Here is a 24,356-nt window from a genome sequence, read left to right on the forward strand (position 1 = left end):
CTGCAGTCTGACCAAACTCCTCTGACATCAAGAAATCTTCCCAGAATATTAGCATTTTGTGAAATACTCAGATTACCTTGTTTGCCACCAATAATCATGAGACATTCAAAATCACTTCACCTTTCTTCCTCATTCTGATGCTGTTTGAATTTCTGTAGATCACAGACTACACCTACATGCCTAGATATGATGATGATAACAAGCATCTAAACCTAATAAAGTGTTCAGTGAGTCATATCATATCATACAGAGTTTATTCAAACTTCTTACTGAAAACCCCCCACATATTACAGATCTTCAGTCTTTTTTTTTTTTTTTAAAAGAGAAAAGGGTCACATATTCAAGGTGTGCCAAACACCACCACAGACACCAATGTAAAGCTAACAAGTGACCAAACAATTCAACATATTTCATCCATCTTCTTCAGGGCTCCATGAGTAACCAGTCTGTGCAGCTTTCATTTTGTCCTTCCTCTGGTACCGGGACTACTGAAAACATGCAATCAATAAGCAGGAGGACAACTGCGGTGTCAGCGGCTCCGCACAAGGCTCTGCAGTGATCACTGCCAAGTCTGTCACCGCTTTGGGGTGCACGCAGGTGTAATCCACCTGGATGTGCAGCTTATTTGCCGATTCTCTGAACCACCCAGTCCTGCTGGCAGAGGGGGCAGCGGTTGTTCTGCTTCACCCACAGGGACATGCAGCAGTTATGGAAGGAGTGGTTGCATTCTCCCCACACAACTGAAACACAAAGGCAGAGCATAAGTGGCACATATTGAAAAACCATTTACAATAAGCTAAAAACAAAACACGACAGTCCTATTCATTAAAGGCATTTACCATGCAAAAATAGCACCCCAAGGATTAGATTAGGTGCCCTTTGATACCTTATATTTATATCAAAATGCTAATAAATTGTCATATAAAATCTCTGCTTTATATTTTAAAAGAAAGAAGTAAAAGGTTATTATCTTGTATTTTGCCTGGCTCAACGAGTTTGTCTAACAGCTCCAACTAGCTACTGTTAGCTTCTTCTTTTTTTCCCCTTTTTTCTATAGATTAACCTGCCGAGTGTCTGTGCTGCTAATAAATATGTCAGTGCTGGCAGGGTCTTACCAACACAGTCCTCCTGTTTATTTTCCGCCTGGCATCGTAGACACGCATCTGAAAATGAAGAACAATGTTAGAGTACCTCCACACGCCGGGCCGTTCGGGTTTTAAAGGTACAAGTAGCCAAGTTAGCTCCGTTAGCTCCTTGGACTCACCCATTACTTGTACTCGGCAAATGGCACAAGTGTCACACTCAACGTCCCAGCTCCACATAGCTACAGCATTCCACTTCTTCAGGGAAAACATCTTGTCCCCACCCGACTTGGAGCCCGACGAAGTATTGTGAGAGAGGACTAAACCTGGCTCGTCGCCGTCATCCATCTCTGCCGCACTGTAAATACACGCAGCTTAGCTAGGCTAAACAAAATGGATGAAACAGCTGGGTGATGCTAGCGCCAATGCTAGCAGGTTTAGCATGTGTCTTGTCTCCATAGAGACAGAAGAGGGCACTGTTTACCAGGAATTATCCACGTCCCAAAGGAACCGCACACTGACTAGTCTCTGCTTCACTTTCTCATTTTGCAGGAAAAAGTTTAATCTTTGAAATACTGAATGTCCTCAATACTTTATGGTAACATAAAATAATTAAATCTTAAGAAGTATATTTAAAATACTGTGTAAAAGTCTTGAGGCGCTCCCATTTTTTATGTTTCTCAAGAAAATACATTTGAAAAAACAGCATATAAGACAAAAACAGAATTAGTACAGTTCTAGCGAGTTTAAAAGTCAACCTTTATTTCTCAACACATTCTGAACTCTCTTAGGCAAACTTTCTTTTAATTTCTTTAAGCAGTCTTCAGGAATAGTTCTGCAGGCTTCTTGAAGGACATTCAAATCTCTTCTTTGGATGTTGGCTGCCTGTGTGTAGTGTTCTCGGTTAAAATGATCCCACATTGCCTCAATAATGTTGAGGTTCGGGCTCTGGGGAGGCCCATCCATGACTGATGGTCTTACAATGAGTGAGTCCAATATGTTTTTTGTCAACTAGATGTTTTCCACGTGGTACTGAATAGTGGATCAAAACATGATGGTATTTTCTGAGTTCATAATTACACCTATTTTGGTGAGATTACCAACACTACTGGCTGAAATGCAACCCCAGTTCAACAGTCGTAAACACTCACTGTTATGCCTCTCTCCTGACCTCCCTGTTTCACTTCCTTAACAATGGCTTCCTGACAGCCATTGTTAAGGCACACACACATTGGCAAGCTACATTGTAGCCACAGCTGCCCTGGGGCACACTGACAGAGGCAAGGCTGCCGGACACTGGCGCCACCGGGCCCTCTGACCACCACCGGTAGGCAAACATGGGGTTAGTATCTTGCCCAAGGATATTTGGCATGCAGCCAGGAGGCAGCCTGGGATCGAACCACCGACCTTCTGCCACCTGAGCTACAGCCACCCCACTGTAGCTCACCCCACTACCCAACAGTAGGATCAGCTGAAGGGCCAGTTGTCAGGTCTTGGTTGAATTTCATTGTTTATACATTTAACTAAAGACGTGTTTAAAAATGTTCAGGTACCAGGATTGGACTAAAAATAAATAAATAAATAAATAAATAAATAAATAAATAAATAAATAAGGGATAAGCAAGAAGCTGTTTGATATTTTTGCTAAACTGTGTTTGTGATTGTTTTTTTTTATAGATCTCTGCAATAACCAAGAAGAAACTATAAAAATCTGTAGCCTACATATTCCGGGAGCTTTGAACCTTCCATTTAGACCCATATACTGATCAGTAAAGTGTATACTTAGGTCACAGAGCAACAATTTCAAGGATCATTTTGTGCAGCAAGGTGTGCAGAAACTGTCAGTTTTTCACCAAGAGATTAAATACACACCAATCAGGTCATTATGACCACTGTCATGAATTACACTAATCATCTCTTCAACACGGCACCTGACGGTGGTTGGGATAGATCAGTGAGTAAACACTTTGTCTTCAAAGTTGATGTGTTGGAAGAAGGAAAAATGGGCGAGTGTAAGGATTTGAGCGAGTTTGACAAGGGCCAAATTGTGGGAGCTAGACAACTACGTGAGAGCATCCCCATAACTGCAGCTCTTGTGGGGTGTTCCCAGTCTGCAGTGCTAAGTATCCTTCAAAAGTGGTCCAAGGAAAGGATAGTGGTGAACCATCGACAGGGTCGCCCGAACCAACAGATAACCTACTGCTAAACTGCTGAAAAAGTTAATGCTGGTTTTGATGGAACACAGTCAGAATACACATTTTGTTGTGTAGTGGGCTGTGTAGCTTCAGACCGGTCAGGATGCCCATACTGACTCCTTTCTACTGCCAAAAGCATGAACAATGAGCCTGTGAGAATCAGAACTGGACCAAGGAGGAGTGGAAGAAGGTGGTCTGGTCTAATGAATCACGTTTTCCTTTACTTTACGTGGATGGCTGGTGCATGTGTTGCTCACCTGGAGATCACCTGGCACCAGGATGCGCTATGGGAAAAAAGCAAGAGCCAGTGTGATGCTTCAAGCACAGTTTTGCTAGGAAACCTCAGGACCTGCCATCCATGTGGATGATAATTTGACACACACCACCAATATTGTTGCAGACTGCGTACACTGATTCATGGAAACGGTACTCCCTGATAGCTGTGGCCTCTAGAAGCACAACAATGAGTTTGAGGTGTTGACTTGGCCTCCAAATTCCACAGTTCCTCAATGCAATCGAGGAACTGTGGGATGTGCTGGAAAAACAAGTCTGATCTGTGGAGGCCTCACCTCATGACTTACAGAACTTAAAGGTTCTGTTGTTAACATCTTGGTGCCAGATACCACAGCACGCCTTCAGTGGAGTCCATGCCTCAATGGCTCAGTGCTGTTTTGGCAGCAAAATGGGGGCTGCCACAATATTAGGCAGGCGCTTATAATGCTATAAATGATTGGTGTATATACCTCTGTCAGAAAGATTTTTCTGTGTTCTGAATGCATGTTTTACAGCTGCAAACGCCTTTCACAAGCCTCCAACAACTAAACGCAGATAACGTTTACCAAACAAAGATGGACTATGTTTAACATATGACTATACAACCTCCAATACACCAGTGCAAACACGCAAATGAAGAGAAGCAGTGAAATCATATAGTTCCTTTCCCATCCTCTTCTCAACTCAAAATTTAAAAGCAAGCAGACAAATGCTCCTGAAGGATTACATGTTTAAAGAATTTGAGGTGAAGCTGGAGCTTTGTCTGATGTCAACACTAGAAGGTCTTTAAATCACTTAAGATACTGCTTTTACCTCCTTATGTCACCTCATGTGACATCTCCATAAAATACGTTTGTTTCCTATATCCAGCTAACTGCTGGGATTTCTTTAACCACCGCTAATCAAACTCAGGTCGGTGGGGGACTGGAGCCTATCCCAGGCGTTACTAGGTGAGAGGCGGGGTACATTCTGGACAACTCAGCAGTCTATTATGAGCTAACAAGGAGAGGCAATCAGTCATGCTCACACTTACAAGTATGACCAACTTATAATCAGCAATTAACCTAACATGCATGTCTTTAGACTGTGGCAGGAAGTCGGGGTACTCGGGGAGAACCTGTGCAGACACAGAGGGAAGTATGCAAACTCCACACAGAAGTATCTGAACTGAAGACATCATAATGAGGTCAAGGGAGAGTGTGCTATCTGTGAGGTTCAATAGGACCCCAAGTATGAGACTGCTGCTCATCAGAGTGAGTAAAAACTCTGCAATCACAATTAGTGCATATACATACAGAGATTCCTTGATTTGTCAGTCAGATGTCACCTTGTTTGTGATCATTTTTTTTGAAAGTTAGTTTAGGATTATGAACCTGAAAGGACCACATCAGCAGACAGGTCAGGCTCTTTATTGGTTCAGCAGCAAATCTACTGTCCTGTCTTGAAGAGGAATCCCCAGTTAAAATCTAGAATTAAAAGCTTATTGGCCTAATTAAAAGACAAACTGTTGTTCATTGAAGTAATCTTTCCTCCAGGGCTATGACTCAAAACGGGTAACTTCTGATTTTAAGTAGAACTTTTTATATATATATATTTTAAGATACAGAGATCAATAAATTTAGAAATACGAATTAATTACCTTGTATTTAAACCATGGATTTTAAACACTGATTCCACACTCTGTGGTTGTATTTAAATGGCTGTATGATTGATATGATTAAAAAAGACCATAAGCCCCCCACATCTTTTAAAAGACCCGCAGTCTTTCTGTGCAAGATTTTCCAACAGGTACCCTGCGCAATAGTGAGCACGCCACTGTAAACGTGAGAACAAAACTGAACCACATCGATATCAAACTCACTCTGAACTGCTCTTCATTTTAAATCCTGATGCATGCTCGATCATCCATTCAGCACCAAGCTAGCCAGCGCATGGCTTTAGCTTGCTATTTAAAAGCAGATGATAGATTTTAAAGGACTAATAATGTGTGACTTTTTAATACAACAACACATATAATTGCTCTGATCTATAAAAATGACAAAATACCTCCTCACCTCAAAGTTTTTGACCGCGGTAAAGTGAGCCGTATGAGCGCAAAATGTACACATAGTTAATAAAACCACGCCTACGCGTGCAAAGAAAATATGTGACATTAATACATTAGACATGCACCAGCTCTCGGGCAGCCACGTGCTTTTATTTGATTTACAACTCGGGATTGTAAAGGGTCCCAGTGTTATTACCTAATTTAACTGTCAAGTGACTTTCCAGCTGAAGTTCACGGTTCCGACCGTGCTTGAACGCATCGGACGCAGGAGCTCTCCTCTCTCACTGAAGTTGAGCTGCTACACTCATGCAGCTGATGCTTGTGCAGCTCAAACGACTGTTCAAGTGAACGGCTGTTTGCATTCATCAGAAGCTGTCGGAGGGAAATCTGTGTTTCAAAGGAGGATTTATGGTCTGGATTCAGGGAACAGCACCGGGTCGGGACAAACGGAGCCCACAGAGCCGAGCAACAGGTAAGAGAGCGGTGGTGGCATCACAGCTGGATGGGACAGGAGTATTAAACTTGACTGATCATAATAATTCAAATCCCCTTGGATCCAGTTTACTTAATTGTTTTGTTGCTTTTAATCCAATCACGTTTTTGATAAGGCAGGTGAAGTGTTATTTGTTGCAGCACAGTTTGGGGTTTTCACAGAAGCTCAGTGATAAAGGCTGTCAGTAAAACTGATGGTGGTGTTGTAATCATGTCCATAAAGTGTGAAGGTCACGGGAGGAGATGAATCTCACTGCTCCTGTGCTTTTAATGTCACATAAACAAGGAAAGAGACAGGAAGCTACATGAACCCTTTCTGCTGTGTTTGTGTGAGCTTTAACTTTTGTCAGTAAACTTCACTAAAGTTTATCTTTCCTGCTTCCTTATAAGAGCTAAAAGATGCTGAACTTTGCATTGTTACACGTTCTAATGTTGTGCTCCAGTGTAACCCTGATATTGTTCCCTAAATTGTGTTTTAAAGTGCACAGATGTTTCCTTTGTTGGCTGCCACTGATATTGTGCGCGCTTTCATGGTTTCTTTGTCCAGTGTTCAGAAACCGTGGATTCAAGTCCATTTCCATGCCTCATTTTATTGAGCTGTAAATATTTCATGGCATGTGAACTAAACAAGATGGGTGTCTGTGGTTGGGTAATAGTTTTCGCAATAAAAGTCAAATAAATGAAATCCAGATAAACAAAATAAACTAAGTTGGGCAGCTGTCGAGATTTGAACCGGCACTGTAACGTTTTAATATGACTGAAACTATGTTTATTTCTTTGTTTGCTGGCTGGCAGACATCATGGTGAAAGTCAGGCGAGCTCTACGGCTGGTGCTGGGCATGCTCAGTCTGTCCCTGCTGCTAGTGGTGCTGGGGGTCTACACAACGACCCGAACAGAGAGCCTGAATGTGACTGGCTATGCATCTGGAGTTATTGTAAGCTGTTTTTTAAAAAAAAAAATCATATTTGATTTTATTTAGTGAGACATCTGGTTGATACGACTAAAGAAATGTAAAAAGTTGTCAGGAGGAACAGGAAAGCATCTCAAGCTGCAGTAGCCAAAGGTTTTGCCTCACTCGGTGCAGATTTGGTAACCTTCATCTGAGTGTGAAATTAATTATGGACGGCTGTATTGATTTATATATATTGATTGATCATTTTAAACTCTTTGCATCTGTTTGGTTTGTAACAAACCGTATGCTTTTAAATTTGGTCCTTTGGATGATTTCTTCAGCTCACCCTTGGATCCTTCCTGGGACTTCTGGGACTCTGGCTGGAAGAAAACCGCAGGCAGCTGGTATGTTCAGCCCTCCCTGCGTCTCTTTAATAGGAATAAATGCAACACGTACATTAAAACAAAAAGCTCTGAAGACGTCTCACTAGTGACAGCACATTATTTTACAGTAACAATGTAACCAATTATAAGACACTGTCATTGGGCTGTTTTCAGTAAGTAAAAAGAAAAAAAATGTATTTTTTTAGGAAAGCGGCACTGATCTGCCTTTATCCAATGGGTGTAGAGTGAGCTAATCCTGGTTTTGTCTGCAGTTATTTGAACTTGTGTGTGTTTCTCTGATAGAAATTCTAATATAAAAAATCCTAAACTGTGAAAAACACCATTAAAAAACTGAGTGTAGCACAAAAGTTGGTTTAAAAAAAGGCAAAATAATGTGAATATCGTCACATGACCTAGACTTTACTACTCAAATGAGGAGAAATAATGTGAAACAGACAATAGATGTTTTTCTGGTTTCTTTCAGTTTAAGTATTCATCACCCACACTTTACGATATATCAAAGGAAGCTTTCAAAACACTTCTAGGTTATGTGAAAACCAGCAGCTTATCCTGTCAACAAAGAGAAAAAAGGCGTTGACGACTTTCACTCTGCTTGGATTTGGTCCAGTTTGGATTTTGATCATATCATCTTAGCTGGTGAGCCGCCACAGAAACAGAAACATCATTTGATCCTATTTTGCGTTGAATCGGTGAAAAATGCCAAAGATAAACACAGTTTGACAGCCTTAAACAGACAAGTGGAGGACAAAAGAAGAAGTGGCAGGTCTAAAAACAACTATCTGAAAATCGTGTTTTTAAGAAATAGGGAAAAGAAAATCCAGCAAAGAGCTGACACATGACCTGAGAGACCTTAAGCTGATCCGTCCACTGTTCACTGAAGCCTTGGCAGTAATGATCTCAGTGGAAGTTTGAAATTTCTGGTCCAAATCATCTTCAAGAAAAAGTCAGAAGAGGTACAAAAGTGAGTGTCTACAGCCATCTGTTAAACATGGTGGAGAAAATAGTAAAATCATACTTGGATAGAAAAAGCACACAGTGGAACACCATCAGTCATGGACTGGCCTCCACAGAACCCACAGCTCAACATCACTGAAGCAGAGTGGGATCATCTTGACAGAGAACAGAACAAAAGGCTGCCAACATCCAAAGAAGAGCTTTGAATGTCCTTCAACAAGCCTGGAGAACTGTTCCTGAAGACTGCTTAAAGAAATGACAAGAAAGCTGCCTGAGAGAGTTCAGCCTGTGTTAAGAATAAAGGTGGTCATACCAAAGACTGACTTCAAAAGCTCATTGGAATTATCCACATGCTGTTTTTGCCTCATATGCTGTATTTCCACGTCTGTTTCCAAATGTTTCAGTAAATCGATGCAGCTATTTCCCATTTTCCTGGCAAAATATAAAGAAATTAAGTTTGGCTCAAGACTTTTGCACAGTACTGTTTATATAATTAACAGGTTCCACCTTTAAAAAAATGTCTTTCATAATATTTTACGCCTCTCAAAGTTCGGTTTTTCAAAAAACACGGTTTTAAGTGCTTTGTGAGGAAACCTAATAGCTTCACACCTACGATACATGATCCACATGAAAAAACGCTTATGTGTTGGAGAGAAAGAAAAAAACTTTTCCTCAGCTTTTCTCTGCATTCCTGTCAGGCTTCCCTCCAGCCTTTCATCTGGCACAAATCTTACATTATAGCGCTCTCATTTGTGTTTTCACCTTTGCTTCTCCTCCAGCTGACCGCTGCCATTGTCTTTCTCAGTTTCGGGATCGTCGTCTCTTCTGTGTGCTTGGTGATCGACGGCGTCTGCATTGCCTTAAATATGGTGAGATACCTACACTTGCTTGTAACCTCAGCAGATGGCTGCACAGTTAACTGAAGACTGTGAAGCAATAATAAAGGACCATGCTGACCTCGTGTTACAGTTTCAAATCGGACTGAGTGAATTTTGGAAGAGACCGTTTTATTCGACTTCAAACTTACCACTGTTTGCACCGAATAAAGATTGATTTGAATGGTTCTGGGTGAAATGTTGTGGATTGTTTCTCATGTTAACTTTTGCCAGGACATGCGGCCACTGAAAGCAGGGAAATGTCAGTATTACAGCAGCGGCAACTGCTACATCTATGAGAATTTCTACACTTCTGTGAGTAGAGACACGCTGAAGGAAAACATTATCCTGTGACTAATTCAGATACATAGTCACAACCAGTCTGGATAGATTCGAATGTGCAGGATAAACCTCCAGTTGTGTTGTCTGTATGTTTGTGAGCTTGTGGTTCGCTGCCCAGGTGTTGTGTTGGAGTCTAAAGGAGTCTTGTACCATGACGGTAAGAAGTGGAACCTGTTACTGCTGCGACCTGTATGACTGCGCCAAGTGAGACATTTAATCATTAGTATTCAGTAATCTATGTCATATGTGATCACAGATTGAACAAAATGATAGACACGTTCATATACATCCATACGTTTTGGGGCAAAAACACCTTTTTTTGCATTTTCTCTGTTCACCATCACAGTGGACTTTAAATCAAACTATTAAAGTGTAAATTTGCAGCTTTAATTCAAGGGGTTTAACCAAAGTACTGCATTAACTCTTTATGCATTATAGTCGTTTTTGTACAGTCCCCATTGTGAAATGCCCAAAAGTAATCACATAGTTGTGTGACGAGCAGGTTTATGGTCAGGTGAAGCCTGTTTCCTTATTAATTCATGACAAAATCAGCAAACATCTGAAGTTGATTCAAATTCTTGAAATTGCATTTGGTTGCTGTTCAGTGGAGAGCTCGACATCCAATGAGTTGTCAGCAGAGATAAGTTAGGTCATCATTAAAAAACTAAATAAACCTACAAGACAGAGAGATGGGAGTGACCAAATCATTGTTAAAATGAATTGGATTGGATTGAGCAGCTCAGCGACACCATAAGGCTTTAACCCCTTCAGTTAAAGCTGAAAGTCTGAACTTCAGTCACAAATATCCTGATCATCCGACTTTTATGTGTTTTGTCTTACAAATCATTGGAACTAACCTGCTCTGTGGCTTTGTTATGCAGTGGAGGCTACCTCAGCAACTACTATGAATTTGTTGGAGTAGAAAGCTGTGAGGAAGTCTTTACAGTGTACATTTTAATTTGGACCCTCGCCGGCCTCAACCTCGTGGCCTTCTTCACAGGAATACTCACCACAGCAGTGCTGGGCAGCATTAGAGAGTTGGTAAGACATTCACAGCAACCTGTGTGTCATCTACATAACAGTGAACCTAAATGTTATATTTCCTGAAAATACTGCAGAGAGGAAGGAGAAAGAAAATAAAGAGCAGAGGTCCCGGGACTGAACCCTGTGGCACACCACAATTAATTGTAGTAGATTGTGATCTGTGTGCATGTATTTACACAAACTACCTTGAACAAAAAAGTGCAACAACACAAAATGTGGTGGATTTTAAAGCTGCACTAGTTGATTTATGACCTGTAAAGCAGGTAGCAAACTGACATCAGACGTCAAACTCACCTTTTTGCACCACGGACCGGTTTATGTCCGACATGACCGGCCTTTAAGGTGTCACGGATAAATACAACAAAATAAAGCCAGTACCGGTACCCAAAAAATTACGATTTATTCATCACACACGGGAAAAGACCCAGGGAAACCAAGTTAATGATAAAAACGATTTTAAAAAATAACAACCGTCAAAATTTCACACCCGTGTGACTTTCTCACAGATTGTTGTTTCAACTACAGGTGGACACATAATGACACCTACATTCATTGAGGAGACCTTGATTCAAATAAAACGTCTAAAAAAAAGTGTTGCCTGCAAGGTGTGGGGAGGGGTGTCTAAATAAAGTTAAGGGAGAAATTTGCCCATTATGTCCTCCTTCGAAGATGGCGGTTGATTGCTAGCAGATATTTCAGGCTAAGGTAACCCTCTAATGTATTTATTACTCTGTCATATCTCAGCCAATGTTGTCCTGTCGCTTCAGTTGCTCTGCTCAGATTTTTAAAAATGTTTAATTTTTAAATTTTCCATTTGGAAACATAAAACAGCCAGCAACAGTTGCAAGACTTTAGCGTAAATAGCACGATAGCAGGCATGTATACTGTAGGGGAGAGATTAATGTTTCGTCTTTACCCCTCACCAGTGCAGAGAGAGCAAAACAGAAAGGAAAAAGGATAACAGGAGAAGGAAAACACTGGAAAGCGAGCGTGGATCATGGCACCATCTGCTCTCACGTTCCTGCTGCACAGTATGCAGTAGCCTAGTGCAGTTGTTCAAAAGGCCAAAAATGATTCCCTCCCAAATATAAAATAAAACCGTCTCACTTTTACAAATTCCCTAGATACTGGTCATTCAACACTGAGTCAGACTAAACTCAACACTGTGAAAATGGAAAAATAATTCTGACTGCATGAAGTGCAGCATCTTAAAGCCAAGCCAAACAGCCATAAAGTCTGTCTCTCATCTCTTTGCGTGCCTTGACTGTAAGAAGTGATTACATCCAACCACAGAATACAGCCTTCCCACTCCTGACCTCCCTACCTCACTTTCTGTACACGGATAAAAAGATCCCAAAAAAATAAATAAGTGTCAAAAAGTATGTTATTAATGATGAAAGGTGGTTTGATATTATGGTTTTTCTAATATTAAAAAAAGAAAATCACACAAATCATGCAGACTCCATCACATTTTGAATCACGGGCAGCACATTGTAATACTCACATGTGCTCCTCGCTTCAAGATCATTCTCTCCTGTTTAAAAGAGAAAAACTCTCGCACTGGCTTTACTCATTCATAAGTAGTTTCGTCATCTTATTGTAGCTGCATTTCTTTTTCTTTGTTGAAGTTTCCACTGGAGCGTGCCAGCTTTGTGGTGACTCATGCTCTTCCCTGTTGTGTGGGCAGTGAGATCAGGCTGACCCCAGATGACAGCCTTATTTATTGTTGTAACAACCTCTGCATTAAAGAAAAACTTTAGGAAATGTGTCTGAATTGCAGCGCTAACTGTTGAAAACTAGAACCAATCAAAATTTGGGACGTGCGGGATGAGAGGCAAGAAATAAAAGTGCTAGATAAGATAAGATAAGATAACCTTTATTAGTCCCACACGTGGGAAATTTGTTTTGTCACAGCAGGAAGTGGACAGTGCAAAAGTTATGACGCAAAAATTAGAATACAATAAGAATAAATACAGTACACAGCTGTACAGAATAGAATAAAATAATATACTATATACAGTAGAATAAAATAGAATAAAAATATACAATAAGATAAAAATAGAATACGAATGCTATATACAACTGAGTAAAATACAACGATGACAGAAAGGATTATTGCACTTAGTGTTATTGCACATGTGTGGATGTGTGTGTTTGTTCAGTTAAAGTCTTTGTTGTGGAGTCTGACAGCAGTGGGGAGGAAAGACCTGCGAAATCTCTCCGTCCCACACCGTGGGTGCCGCAGTCTCCCACTGAAGGAGCTGCTCAGTGCTGTCACAGTCTGCTGCATGGGGTGGGAGACGTTGTCCAACAGGGATGACAGCTTAGCCGCCATTCTCCTGTCACTCACCACCTCCACTGGGTCCAGAGGGCATCCTAGAACAGAGCTGGCCCTTCGGATCACCCTGTTCAGTCTCTTCCTGTCCCCAGCAGAGATGCTGCCGCCCCAGCAGACCACACCATAAAAGATAGCAGAAGCCACCACAGAGTCATAGAAGGTCTTCAGGAGTGGGCCCTCCACTCCAAACGACCTGAGTCTCCGCAGCAGGTACAGCCTGCTCTGCCCTTTCCTGTAGAGGGCGTCTGAGTTATGAGTCCAGTCCAGTCTGTTGTTCAGATGAACACCAAGGTACCTGTAGCTGTCCACAGCCTCAATGTCCATACCCTAGATGTTCAGTGGTTGCAGTGGAGAATGCTTGTGCCTGCGGAAGTCTACCACCAGTTCCTTGGTTTTACTGGCGTTGATCTGGAGGTAGTTCAGCTGGCACCAGTCCACAAAGTCTTGAGTCAGTCCTCTGTACTCCTTGTCGTCCCCATCAGTGATGAGGCCGACTATTGCAGAGTCATCAGAGAACTTCTGCAGGAAGCACTGGGTGGAATTGTGGGAGAAGTCTGCAGTGTAGATGGTGAAGAGGAACGGAGCCAGAACCGTTCCCTGTGGGGCCCCCGTACTGCAGACGACCCTGTCCGACACACAGACCTGAGTCCTCACATACTGTGGTCGGTCGGTGAGGTAGTCCAAAATCCAGGTAGTGAGGTGATGGTCCACTCCAGAGTTCTCCAGCTTGTCCTTCAGAACCGAGGGAAGAATGGTGTTGAAGGCACTGGAGAAATCAAAGAACATGATTCTCACAGTGCTTCCAGCGGTCTCCAGGTGAGCGAGGGAACGATGTAGGAGGTGAATGACGGCATCATCCGCTCCAATGCCAGGCTGGTAGGCAAACTGAAGTGGGTCCAGTGATGAGCTTATTAGGCGCCGAAGCTGAGCCAGGACCAACCGCTCCAGGGTCTTCATCAGGTGGGATGTCAGAGCCACCGGCCTGTAGCTGTTGAGGTCCTTGGGGCGTGAAGTCTTTGGCACTGGTACAACACAGGAGGTTTTCCAGAGCTGTGGGACTCTTCCCAACCTCAGGCTCAGGTTGAAGAGGTGCTCCATCACCCCACACAGTTGGTCCGCGCAGGACCTGACGACTGAGTCCCGCATGAAGCGGACACCTGATTGCTGTGCAGCCAGAAAATTGTAGTCAGACCACGTGTTGCATTGACACTGTGGTGTACAAGAGCATTGATTTGTCTGCATAATAAACTCTCCCTTACCTCTCATGCATGTCTTGAATGGTCTCTCATAAAAGTTAAATACAAGGAGAGTGATGCAATAACAATGTTCCTGAGACTGCTTGGCAGGCGGTTCTATCAGCAGAGGCTAACAGAGCTGTCTCTGATCCGCTAAACCTCAGTCCATCGGTAACGTTTATCAGTTCAAAAGACTTTTCCCACCAAACTAAAATCAAAGCTTAGAAAAAAAAAACAATTTTCAGAAGCGTTATGTTGCAGCTTCATCACATCGGTGTTGTTTTCACTTTGAGAGATAAGAACAAGAACAAATCAAAGACAAATGTTTTTCACTTCCTTCAATATATCATGTTCAGTGACAGTTTCCACAGAAGACATTGTTGATGCATAAGATAAGATGCAGTCAGTCTGATGTCAGTTTGCTAATGAATGGGGTCAAGTTGGCAATTATATGCAATCTGTTTCCAATAATAGAACAGTTCCCTGAGATAAATCATCAAAAATCACATATCTGCTGTCCTGCTACCCTGAAACCAGAATACGGCCGCTGAGTCAAGCAACCTTGACAGCCAGAGATAGAGATTTTGTAGAGACCCGACACACTGTTCCCGTGTTGCTTAATCGTTTTTATTGATTTTGCACACGAACACTGTTTCCCTGGTTCGGCACAAGCGTCCGCTAGCGTTCCAGCTGTCTCGCGCTATCCCGTCTCTGATCTCCAACCTCACTATAAAAAGGGAGAAACCTGATTAGTTAGATCATGTCCACCTGTCGCTCCAACCTCCCTGGCACTGCTCCTTGAGCTCACTGTACCACCCCTCCCCTGCAGCTGACCCAGGGACCACACCTCCGCCACAGTCAAGATAAGTGTGCCCAGTGTTGGATGGTTTATCAGTTTAGTGGATTTACTGTAAGTTATCTCAGGATGGTGTACGTGTTCGTACTATTCCCAGTATATTTTAATTTATTTAATAAAATATCAATATTTGGTGTCCCAATATCAACTGATTTTTTCCCCTTCTTTGCACTTACCTAATATCATGTGTGTGTGTTTCCCTTTCTTTGCCTCAGTGGAGCAGCAGCCCTGTGGCTGATCCCTCTGAGAAAACAGCATCTTCCCCAACAGCTCCTCTGCTGATGGACGCCAATATACACACAGCACACCAGCTCCACCCAGTCAATGTGAGGTCAACACCGTCTCTCTCACACACACACACGCCAACACACAGAGATACAATTACAAATATATAGTGGCTGTGTGAAGTCTAAACTGTTTCTCGTGTAAACTTCTCGACTGGCCAGCAAACCTCTCTGTTTCCTCCCTATATTAAAAATTCCTTTAAAGCTAATTGTGGTTTCAAAGTGTCACACAAAATGATTTCATGCAGAATTTTTCAGTGTTTCTTTATGATGGACTTTGGAGACCATGGTGTAACTTATCAGCCACAATACTAAAACACTCATAGGTGAAGTGATTTTCTTGTCATGATAGTACCTGTTAGGGGGTGAGATATACATCAGTCAGCAAAGGAATAAATTTAGAAGGTGAGGCGGTAGAAGCTGGAAAATTGGGAAAATGTAAGGATCTAAGAGACTTTTCCAGGGGGAGTCAGAGGACGTCAAAAATGGCAGGCCTTGTGGAGTATTGTGGATATGATGAGCAAAAGTGGATCCAGAAGGACAGCCGGTGAACCAACGAGGGCATCAGAGGAAGTGTGATGATCTGGGCAAACAGATTCTGCCAGGAAACCATGCTTGTCCTGGCCTTCATGTGGATGTTACACTATATTCCAAAAGTATTTGCTTATCTGCCTTCAAACGCATATGAACTCGAGTGACGTCTATAACAGCTTCAACTCTTCTGGGAAGTCTTTCCACAAGGTTTCAGAGTGTGTTTGTGGGAGTTTTTGACCATTTAAGGTCAGACACTGATGTCGGAGGCCTGGATCACAGTCTAAGCTCTAATTCATCCCGAAGGTGCTCTACTGGGTTGAGGTCAGGACTCACCAAACTCGCTCATCCACGTCTTTATGGACCTTGCTTTGCGCACTGGTGTGCAGTCATATTGGAACAGGAAGGGACCATCCCCAAACTTTTCTCACAAACTTGGGAAAATGAAATTCTCCAAAATGTCTTGGACCATTCTCATGGCAACTGCCAAAGCCAGGCTCATCCATCAGATTGCCAGGCAGAGAAGCACGAATCGTCACTCCAGAGAACACATCTCCACTGCTCTGGAGTCCAGTGGTAGTGTTGCTTGCTTTGAGGAAAAAGAAAAAAGTCAGAGGAAATTCTTTACATCTCAATCCAACCAAACATCTGACAGATGTGTCACAAAAACAAGTTGAAGATTTTACAGGATCGGCTGCTGAGATATCAAAGACCGCTTTTAAACTTTTACCTGAAAAACTATTCTTACAGTCATTCACAGATCTGCATCCTTCACTGAGGCCCAGTGCAGGCAGTAGTGTTTCTTGTTTCTTTGCATGTTGGCATTCGTTCATTGTGGCTACAGCAATAAATTCCTGTTCAGTATGAATGTTTTTTAAAGGTCATGCTGTGATTTTCACTACAGATACAAGTTTGTTTTGAATGTAGTGTACCCCAAAAGAGCTCAAAGATCATGGCTAAGACGATGTAATAATAGCATCTAGTTCTGGTTCTGACAGGAACACACTCAGAGGTGAACCTGCAAGTGTTTAGTGACAACCACAGTAATGTCACATCGTTTCCAGCAGCACATTTCAAAAAGAAGTGTGCTTTGATTTGCATGAGTTGTGGTTCTGATCGATCCAAATCCAGATGCAAATCTTGTTTGTTCACATTTAAAACACAGCACTGCGTTCAGTTTTTTTAGTACCCTGTGGGGTTTCGGTCTGTTAATTATGCTTGGAGAAGTGTTAGTTAGCTAGTATGAAGGAGATTATAAGTTTAAAATAAATGAGGAAATTCTTTTTTTTTTTTTTTTTGAGAAGGCCACACACAAGTGTTTAGGTGGAAAACAATCAGGGGAAGCCAAAGCTCTGTTTTAAATCTTCACGGGCCCTTTCTAATCCAGAAACCTAGTGTTTTCCACGAACCGCAGCTCTGTTGACCACCCACATCGGAGCAATTTATTGGCTGCATCTTAATAAAATAAACCCACGTGTTTACAACCAATAATGCTGAATGTTCCATCAGAACAATTAACAAGGCTTCTGCAGGTTTGATCTTAAACAACAGTTCGACTGAAACAACGAGCTGTCTGTGAAGGCCCGTGAAAAAGGGGGCCTCGAGTCGGGGTTTTAAACTCAAATGCATCAAAAGGGACCAGGTAGGCTCTACAGTGCTTCAGCTGTTTTCTTTTTTATAACATAACGGGTTATAAAACTAATAATTTATTTGAAAAGTGTGAGTTTTCACTCAGAAGCTGTGAAGTCTGTGGTTAATGTCTCTTTTCCCTTGTCCTGCTCTCCCAGGGAGGATCGTCGTTTTGCTCTTCAGCAGAGAAGGCCAACCCGCCTCCCTTCGCCCCACTGGCCGGCGTGCCGCCTTGCAGAGCCCACGGCATGTCTGTGTGAGCAGCAGATTCACGGGACGATGCCTCGTTATTGTTGGGTGCATTTTAAACAGCAGATGCAGCTTAAAGCGGACATGCAGAAGTTTAATGGAAAGCGTCTGCAGCTACTTTACATTATATGCAAAGAAGAAAACAGCTTACCTAAAGCCTTTGAGTGTAAAATGTTTGCAAATGCAGTGCTTTGTCCTATAAATCTTTTCATTGTGGACTTTGTGCGTAAAAGGCTTCTTTTTTCCCCTGACACCAGGCAGAGTTAAAACTTTGCATGACCTAAATGTCTCATAGAAGATATATCGCTGATATTACTCGATGATGAATAAACAGATTGAAACAGATCAGTGTGGTTTATTTAAATTACAACAGACAGTTTTTCACCCTCTCTGTGGTGTAGCTGGAGCAGGAGATGCACACGTAAGAAGCGCAACACATAGAAAGACTGCACACGCACTTCAGGGACCACAAAGCAGCATCCTGTATGATCTGTGTATTTAACCTTAAACTCCTGTCTGAGTGTGGGTCTACCTTCCCAGATGGAGCTCTTTGTAAGGTGAGGACGTCTCACGCTGTGGTATAAATTCAATCCTCTAAACCCAAATATTTTTCCACCCAGAGACATTCAAAACTTGCCCCCTCCCCACCAGAGGAGCGAAAACATGTCTTTCATGTTTGATGTTTATTATCTTTTACTGGTTATTAGCTCTTACCCTTAGCGACCTTGGCAAAAATCACACCAGCTTATCAAGATCTCGCAGATGTGCGCTGAGCACAGGCAGTTAAAGCATGCCTTACTTGTATGATAAACAGGTTAAACTGATATCTGGACTCAGACCAAAGTAATAAAAGTCCTGCTACCAACACTTTTAAAGTGTTTCTAGGCAGCCAAGCTAGTTTCCATCTTTTATGCTAAGATCTACATTTCCAACTGTACAAACGTCAAGCTCGCTCATCACAGTTTGCCACAAAGCCAGCTTAGCCTCGCTCTGAAAACTAACTTTCTACAGTTAGAGGGCATGAGATGATACCTGCAGCCTATTCAGGTTGCACAGGTAGTCCAAGAAGAAGGTTTTTGCTGCATCTTCCTCAAAGTCTCAAGAGTGTGGAGGAGATACCAGGGCGCAAGCTGTGGCATAGGGCTTTAGACGGGTATCAACCCAGCAGCAGGACAGGTAAACGCTCCTTTGTGCGAGGAAAAACAGCATGAGCACGCTGTTAGACACAGGGTGGCGAGAGGGTCCAACATATTTTTGAGTCGGGATGAGAAATTAATTCAGCAGAATTTAGTTTGTCTTATTGGTGCAGCCCATCTATGCAATCCCTCCTTGCTAGCCAACAGTATCCTGACTGCTGTTATTATGGAGATAATAATCTCGACTGTCAGACTTTAAGTTGGCACAGTGAGCCCTGGGTCGCTCCTGGTGCACGGCCTAATGAGCCCAGTCCGTTGGTGGTTCCTTCACGTTGAAAACATTGGTGCCATTGGCTGGCCCTCAATCTGCTATAGACCTGAATCCAATTGCAAACCTTTAGCAAGTTATACGCAAAATTAGACAACTTGTTTCTTTGTCTGAATCGTGGAGGACACTGTACGCAGGTCACATCAGCGCAGTAGGAAAACAGACACCTAACAAACAGAAGAGGCACTGGCAAAGTGTTTTTATTATGAAGAGACACAGAATAGACCATTTATGGAAAAATAAAATGTTTAATGTGTATAAAAATAACAGACATTCAGAAGAAACGAGCTGGAGATGTGACGATAACATCGAACTGCTCACCGTTTACTGGACAAGAAGAGACTTTAGCTTTAAAAAAAAAAAGAAAGAAAAAAAAATTCTACAAAGCCTTCAGACGGTCATCTGCACTCACACTTTGCTTTGACACAGAACAATCTGATTGGCAGGAGAAAAAAAAAAAAAAAAGATTGTTTCAGATACACCTGCAAAAACAAACTGCAGTGATATCAGATTTTGGTCCTTCTTAAGAGCCATATCAGATCTGCATGTTGGCTAATACCTTAATTTCCCCTGTGTTCACCTGATAGATCAAAGCACATATGGACATTTCCCTTCCTGTTTGGTAATCTTATGAAATGAAGCTGGCTGTAGTCCAACAGGAAAGTCACATGTTTCCACATAGAGATCGTTTATAACAACAAACAAATGAAGAAACTTCCCCTATTAAAATCAGACAGATTAAAACAACCCCACCCCGTTCACGTTTTATGAAAATAAGCACACATACACCACCCTCTAGTTTACTGGCCTTATTAAAACTAGCAATGGAGTTAGCATGCAAGCTTATGCGATACAACAACAATTGATTCTACGCTAGCTTTCCGATTCAGATGTCGAAGTTTGACATCAGAGATTTGTTTTTATTCAGCGTCACTCAAATCATAAGCAAAGTCCATTAACCGAATCGGCGTGAAATCACTTTACAGTTTTATTTTGGCTCCGATCAGGCACGTTGTTCACTACTGACGTGCACGTGAACACGCGACATTCACCGCAGTAACACTGTGTTAATCAGCTTCAACGAGAGGGAGTTTTGAGGGAGTTATGGCCACGAGGAGCCAATAAGGAGTGCGCACGGGCATAGAAAACACACACAAAACAACAACAACAACAAAAAAAACAAAAACAGAAAGCATCCAGCCTTGACGAAGTCGACAGACTGAGAACAAAAGTACCAGCTGAGTAATACATTAAAATCAGTGTTTAAAAGAGAGGAAAAAAAAAAAAGGTACAAAACATTTTCCTAGAAAAATATATTGTTAAATGTACAAGACATGCAAGTTAGAAATAGATAATGGACCAAAGACACAACTCATGAAAACAATCACAGACAAATAAAAGAAAAGACACAGTTAACCCTGTAATATCAGCATTCAATGTCTAAACTTTAGATGTTCAAAGGAGACCCGTTATGCTCTTTCACTGCTCCATGTTTGTATTTCTTCTCATTTGATCGTCTACCTAAAATAACCTGTTTGAGCGTTTGTCTCTTTAAGGCTTTGTGAAATCCTTCCTTCTGATTGGATGCCCTAGATATCCCCCTATATGGAGCTGAGATGACCATATAAGGGGATATCCACTCTCTGACATCATCACCATCCATGAGTAGAAAAAACACAACAAAACAACCTCTGAAACAGTGAATGTAGAGCAGTGTGAACTTTTAACTCTGCATACACTTGTTTATATGAGCACCCACAATTAAACCTGTAAGTATATGAGAGAATTTAGAAGCATAACAGGTCCACTTTAATTTTGTCTCTATTCAACACTTCATCGTTCAAATGGGAAGCAGACTCAAAACCACAGGAAGGAACAAAAAAAGAACTCAAAAATCAAGACTGAATCAAAGTGATTGTTCACTGGTTCTTTCAGAGGGAAAAAATGAACAAAAATCCCCCCCCAAAAAAAACAAAACAATCCTCCGACTGATAATCAAAATCAGCCTAACTGGGGGGAAATTTTGCTGGTTACCACTTAAAAAATAAAATTGAGGAGCTGGTTTGTGTCAGTTACAAACAAACTGAATTCAATTAAAATGGAGTAAGACCCACAAAGTAAATTTGATAATCTCTATTTTACGCAATCAATCTTGATTATTTGCTATTGCTTTGTTCATCTGATGCAACCCTACTCCTGCAGGACATGCATGCTAAAATATGAGTAACTTTAAGAGTCTGACAGTTTGTAATAACATCATATTTTTCCCTTTACTACACAGACGTTTCTCTACTGGTCATTGCAGCAGAGTGCTGTGGCAAACAGCTGTGCCACATTTCAAGAAAATTCCCTAAAGACGATGAAACAGAACAGCTGGAGCCACGATAGTAAAGAAGGAGGACATAACGTGCGCACTGGCGGAGATTGTCTGGACTAAAGCGTGAAAGACAGGGGCGATTTTGTTATTCCAATTGGTTCCTCTCTGCAGGTTGAACATCATTTCTTACATAAGCCACTGTTAGTAAGGTTTCAAGGCTCTCAACACGACAGCACAGATCTGACGCACACCGTACCGATACGATTCACAATCACAGGGAAATACAACTCTTCACTACAGTCGTGCTATCAGGATTCAAAACTGAACGCATGCAAACTGCTTGCCTTAAGTCACTAAAAAGTAAAGGATATGTTAGCAAAAACGTACACATAAACCAAACATATATATATTTATATATATTCATCTTATTTATCTCCATTTTTAAACCATTTGTATTCAAAATACATTAATTTCTTCAAGTTCATGTTCAAACCTATGAAATCGTCTTTGGTCAAGAAAAATATCTTAAAATCTACAGGCTATAAATGTTATTGTACAGGAATGAAACAAAGGATCATGTAACTGATCAAAATGGGGAAAGCTGATACCAAGTATCCAATCATTTTCTATTTGGAGTGCTCCAAATATTTAAAGTGCTTTTGCATTATTCCCTCAGCATTTGATGTGAAAGAAACATCCGTCAAAGTAAGGCAGACCGGTTTAAATGTTCTTTGAAAATATACATTTACATTTGTTCAGGAGGAGGAGAAAAGACTGAAGTTTACGGGGGGGAGGGGCCTCCAGATTGGTGATTAGGAATCAACTGTAAAGACAGATGTTCACAGATGAGAGGAGAGCATCATTACAGCTGTTCGTATAAAACTCTGTGAATAAAAGAAAAAATTAGCAGCCTATTCACACACCATCTAATGATGCCCATTTCACACAGCTGTACGTAAAAAGGGGGACATAAGTTAAGACACGGATAGAATCTGTGACCTTCACTGCAGAGGACGGGGAGGAGATGAGGCAACATACTTCAAAAAAAAGAAAAAAAGAAAAAACACCTAAGGGTTCATTCCTTTCGAGGATGAAGGTGCGATCCTGGTCAAGCTCACAAGCTTGTTCTGGCTCCCCTTCTCGGGCTGTCACTGCTGTAGTGGACTCATGACATGTGGAGGTCAGGTGGCGTATCATTCACCTGGTCGCACCTTTTCTCACTGGCACAGCTCCTGGGGCTTCTAATGGACAACGTAGGCGCTTTGTTGTGATGCAGGCGTGGCTGCTTTTGGACCAGATCGCCCCAGCCAGGTTAAGAGGTTTTTCCCACTATGGGGTTGTCACTGAAACGGGAAGGAAGACAAAGATAATGAGTAAGTGATCTTTCTGAGAGTCCTGGGCCACAGCTGTAATAAAACATTAAAGTTAGGGCGTTAGTCCCTTTAAGTCAAACTTTCTTTTGTTATTTCTGCAAGCTTCCCAGCTTTACTTTTAGTGTCCAAAACTTTTGAACTGATCCTCAGGTGTAGCGGAGATCCAGGTGTTCGTCCTGGATCATCATTATCATTATAGGGCAGGGATAGAGGGGCCATAGTCAGAGCTAGGATTAAGGTTTGGCTTTGCTGTGTGACGTGATTGTGTTTCCATGTCGAAAAACTATGACATCACAACAGTATTAATGGTCCCTTGCAGTATTAAAACCTGGACCAACATCGATGATGATGATGATCCAGGGACAACAACAACATGGGGATATCAGATGCTGCCCTGTGCACCTGTGATGTCCTTTGCAGGGCTTTAGATCACAACTTTAGCGTCTTATTTTGAAAATTTCCCATTTTTCTTTGCCATCGTGTTCTGCACTTCCTCTACCAATTTAGATCACATAGTCCTACTTTCAGCATCCACACTGCAGAATGTGTTTTAGTATTATTAATACGATTTCCACATCATTTACCGTCACTGCATTATATACTCATACTGCGTAAAACTGGTGTATTGTAATAATGTAACATGGAGACTTACAGGCTGCCGTACTGCCGTACGTCATTCCTGCTATTGTGCTGCCGCTGCAGCTCCTCCATGATGTTTCGGAGCTGTTTCAGTGTGTGAAAGGTCTCTTTGGGTTCCTGAATGGTGAACTTTGAGTATTCCTCCGGCTCTCGCTGGGGGCCCTGATACACTGCCAAACTGGCACAGGCATCTGTGGAGAGGACAAACATTACAAAGTGCAACTTCAAGTGCTCGGAAGTGAGATGGTGAACACGAAGACGGCAGGAAACAAGTTTTTATCTACGCGACGATATAGTGAAGTAACAGCTTCATTAGCAGTATGTGCAAAACAGTTTACCCTCGCTCTTTTACACAGACACCAGAGTGAAAGTAGAAAAACTGAGATGGCAGACTGGGTGTCCGAGGTGTTCAGCCCAATGGGGAAAACCATGTGATACAAAAAAAGGAGGCGTGTTTAATAGTTTGTATGAAACGTGGATGCAAACAGTGGCCCTGAGAGGTCAAATGCACTGCAAGAAAACACCAGTACATAGAAAAACTCCTGCAAAAGCACATAAAACACAAGAAAAATAATAATAATAAAATTACAAAACAAAACGGAAGTGTTTTCCTCCTGTAAGCGCGTCCCAGTGCAGTCCGGTGCATGTTTTGGTTTCTGTCACTTCCACAGCTCGTCTGTCCTGTTATTGTCTCCCTAGAAACACTTTGTTGTGTTTTGTGAGATTTTCCTGCTACTTTCTTATCTTGCAATCCATTTGTCCTCTCAGAGCCACCGTAGATTTAGCTTTAAGGTCAGATGAATGAAGCCTGTGTAAAAGTGCCCTAAGTTGGCCACCAGA

General features: G+C 41.9%; 3 protein-coding genes across 6 annotated transcripts in view; 1 reads left to right on the forward strand and 2 right to left on the reverse strand.

Annotated features, from left to right (window-relative positions):
- Positions 1 to 237: 237 nt before the first annotated feature.
- Positions 238 to 5,622, reverse strand: rnf7 (ring finger protein 7). 2 transcript variants are annotated; one of them, XM_076892241.1, is made up of 4 exons: positions 5,605 to 5,622; positions 1,265 to 1,440; positions 1,116 to 1,163; positions 238 to 740 (listed from the first exon to the last, which is right to left on the reverse strand). In XM_076892241.1, exons 2-4 carry the CDS (start codon positions 1,428 to 1,430, stop codon positions 622 to 624), a joined length of 333 nt encoding a protein of 110 aa, XP_076748356.1. In that variant the 5' UTR covers positions 1,431 to 1,440; positions 5,605 to 5,622; the 3' UTR covers positions 238 to 621. The 2 variants fall into 2 exon arrangements, with proteins under 2 accessions (XP_076748356.1, XP_076748355.1); XM_076892240.1 differs by lacking the exon at positions 5,605 to 5,622 and adding an exon at positions 5,412 to 5,455.
- Positions 4,455 to 18,062, forward strand: LOC101475975 (transmembrane protein 255B). Its single transcript, XM_024804817.2, has 11 exons — positions 4,455 to 4,500; positions 4,634 to 4,803; positions 5,967 to 6,069; positions 6,885 to 7,024; positions 7,324 to 7,386; positions 9,120 to 9,209; positions 9,450 to 9,530; positions 9,676 to 9,761; positions 10,439 to 10,598; positions 15,246 to 15,356; positions 17,633 to 18,062. Exons 2-11 carry the CDS (start codon positions 4,732 to 4,734, stop codon positions 17,732 to 17,734), a joined length of 1,008 nt encoding a protein of 335 aa, XP_024660585.2. The 5' UTR covers positions 4,455 to 4,500; positions 4,634 to 4,731; the 3' UTR covers positions 17,735 to 18,062.
- A 1,306-nt stretch (positions 18,063 to 19,368) lies between these two features.
- rasa2 (RAS p21 protein activator 2) overlaps positions 19,369 to 24,356 on the reverse strand; it is a 32,035-nt gene continuing 27,047 nt past the window's right edge. For all 3 annotated transcript variants that reach the window (XM_004561409.5, XM_076892242.1, XM_004561410.5), the window contains 2 exons: positions 23,530 to 23,707; positions 19,369 to 22,847 (listed from right to left, as the gene is read on the reverse strand). In XM_004561409.5, coding sequence (XP_004561466.1) covers positions 22,817 to 22,847; positions 23,530 to 23,707 — 209 coding nt within the window. In that variant the 3' untranslated portion in view covers positions 19,369 to 22,816. The remainder of the gene's footprint in view (positions 22,848 to 23,529; positions 23,708 to 24,356) is intronic.

The sequence above is a fragment of the Maylandia zebra genome, linkage group LG14 (genome assembly GCF_041146795.1).
Source record: "Maylandia zebra isolate NMK-2024a linkage group LG14, Mzebra_GT3a, whole genome shotgun sequence".
NCBI classification, from domain to species: Eukaryota; Metazoa; Chordata; class Actinopteri; order Cichliformes; family Cichlidae; genus Maylandia; species Maylandia zebra.

Excerpts from the sequence above, each read along its gene's own strand:
- LOC101475975 (XM_024804817.2), top strand. The coding sequence starts at position 4,732 with ATGAGGTCAAGGGAGAGTGTGCTATCTGTGAGGTTCAATAGGACCCCA. Across the intron at positions 9,531-9,675 it reads ATGAGAATTTCTACACTTCT|GTGTTGTGTTGGAGTCTAAA; the intron begins GTGAGTAGAGAC and ends TTCGCTGCCCAG. Across the intron at positions 9,762-10,438 it reads GACCTGTATGACTGCGCCAA|TGGAGGCTACCTCAGCAACT; the intron begins GTGAGACATTTA and ends TTTGTTATGCAG.
- rnf7 (XM_076892240.1), bottom strand. The coding sequence starts at position 5,455 with ATGATCGAGCATGCATCAGGATTTAAAATGAAGAGCAGTTCAGA. Across the intron at positions 1,441-5,411 it reads AAAATGAAGAGCAGTTCAGA|TGCGGCAGAGATGGATGACG; the intron begins GTGAGTTTGATA and ends GTGTATTTACAG. Across the intron at positions 741-1,115 it reads TAAACAGGAGGACTGTGTTG|TTGTGTGGGGAGAATGCAAC; the intron begins GTAAGACCCTGC and ends TTTGTGTTTCAG.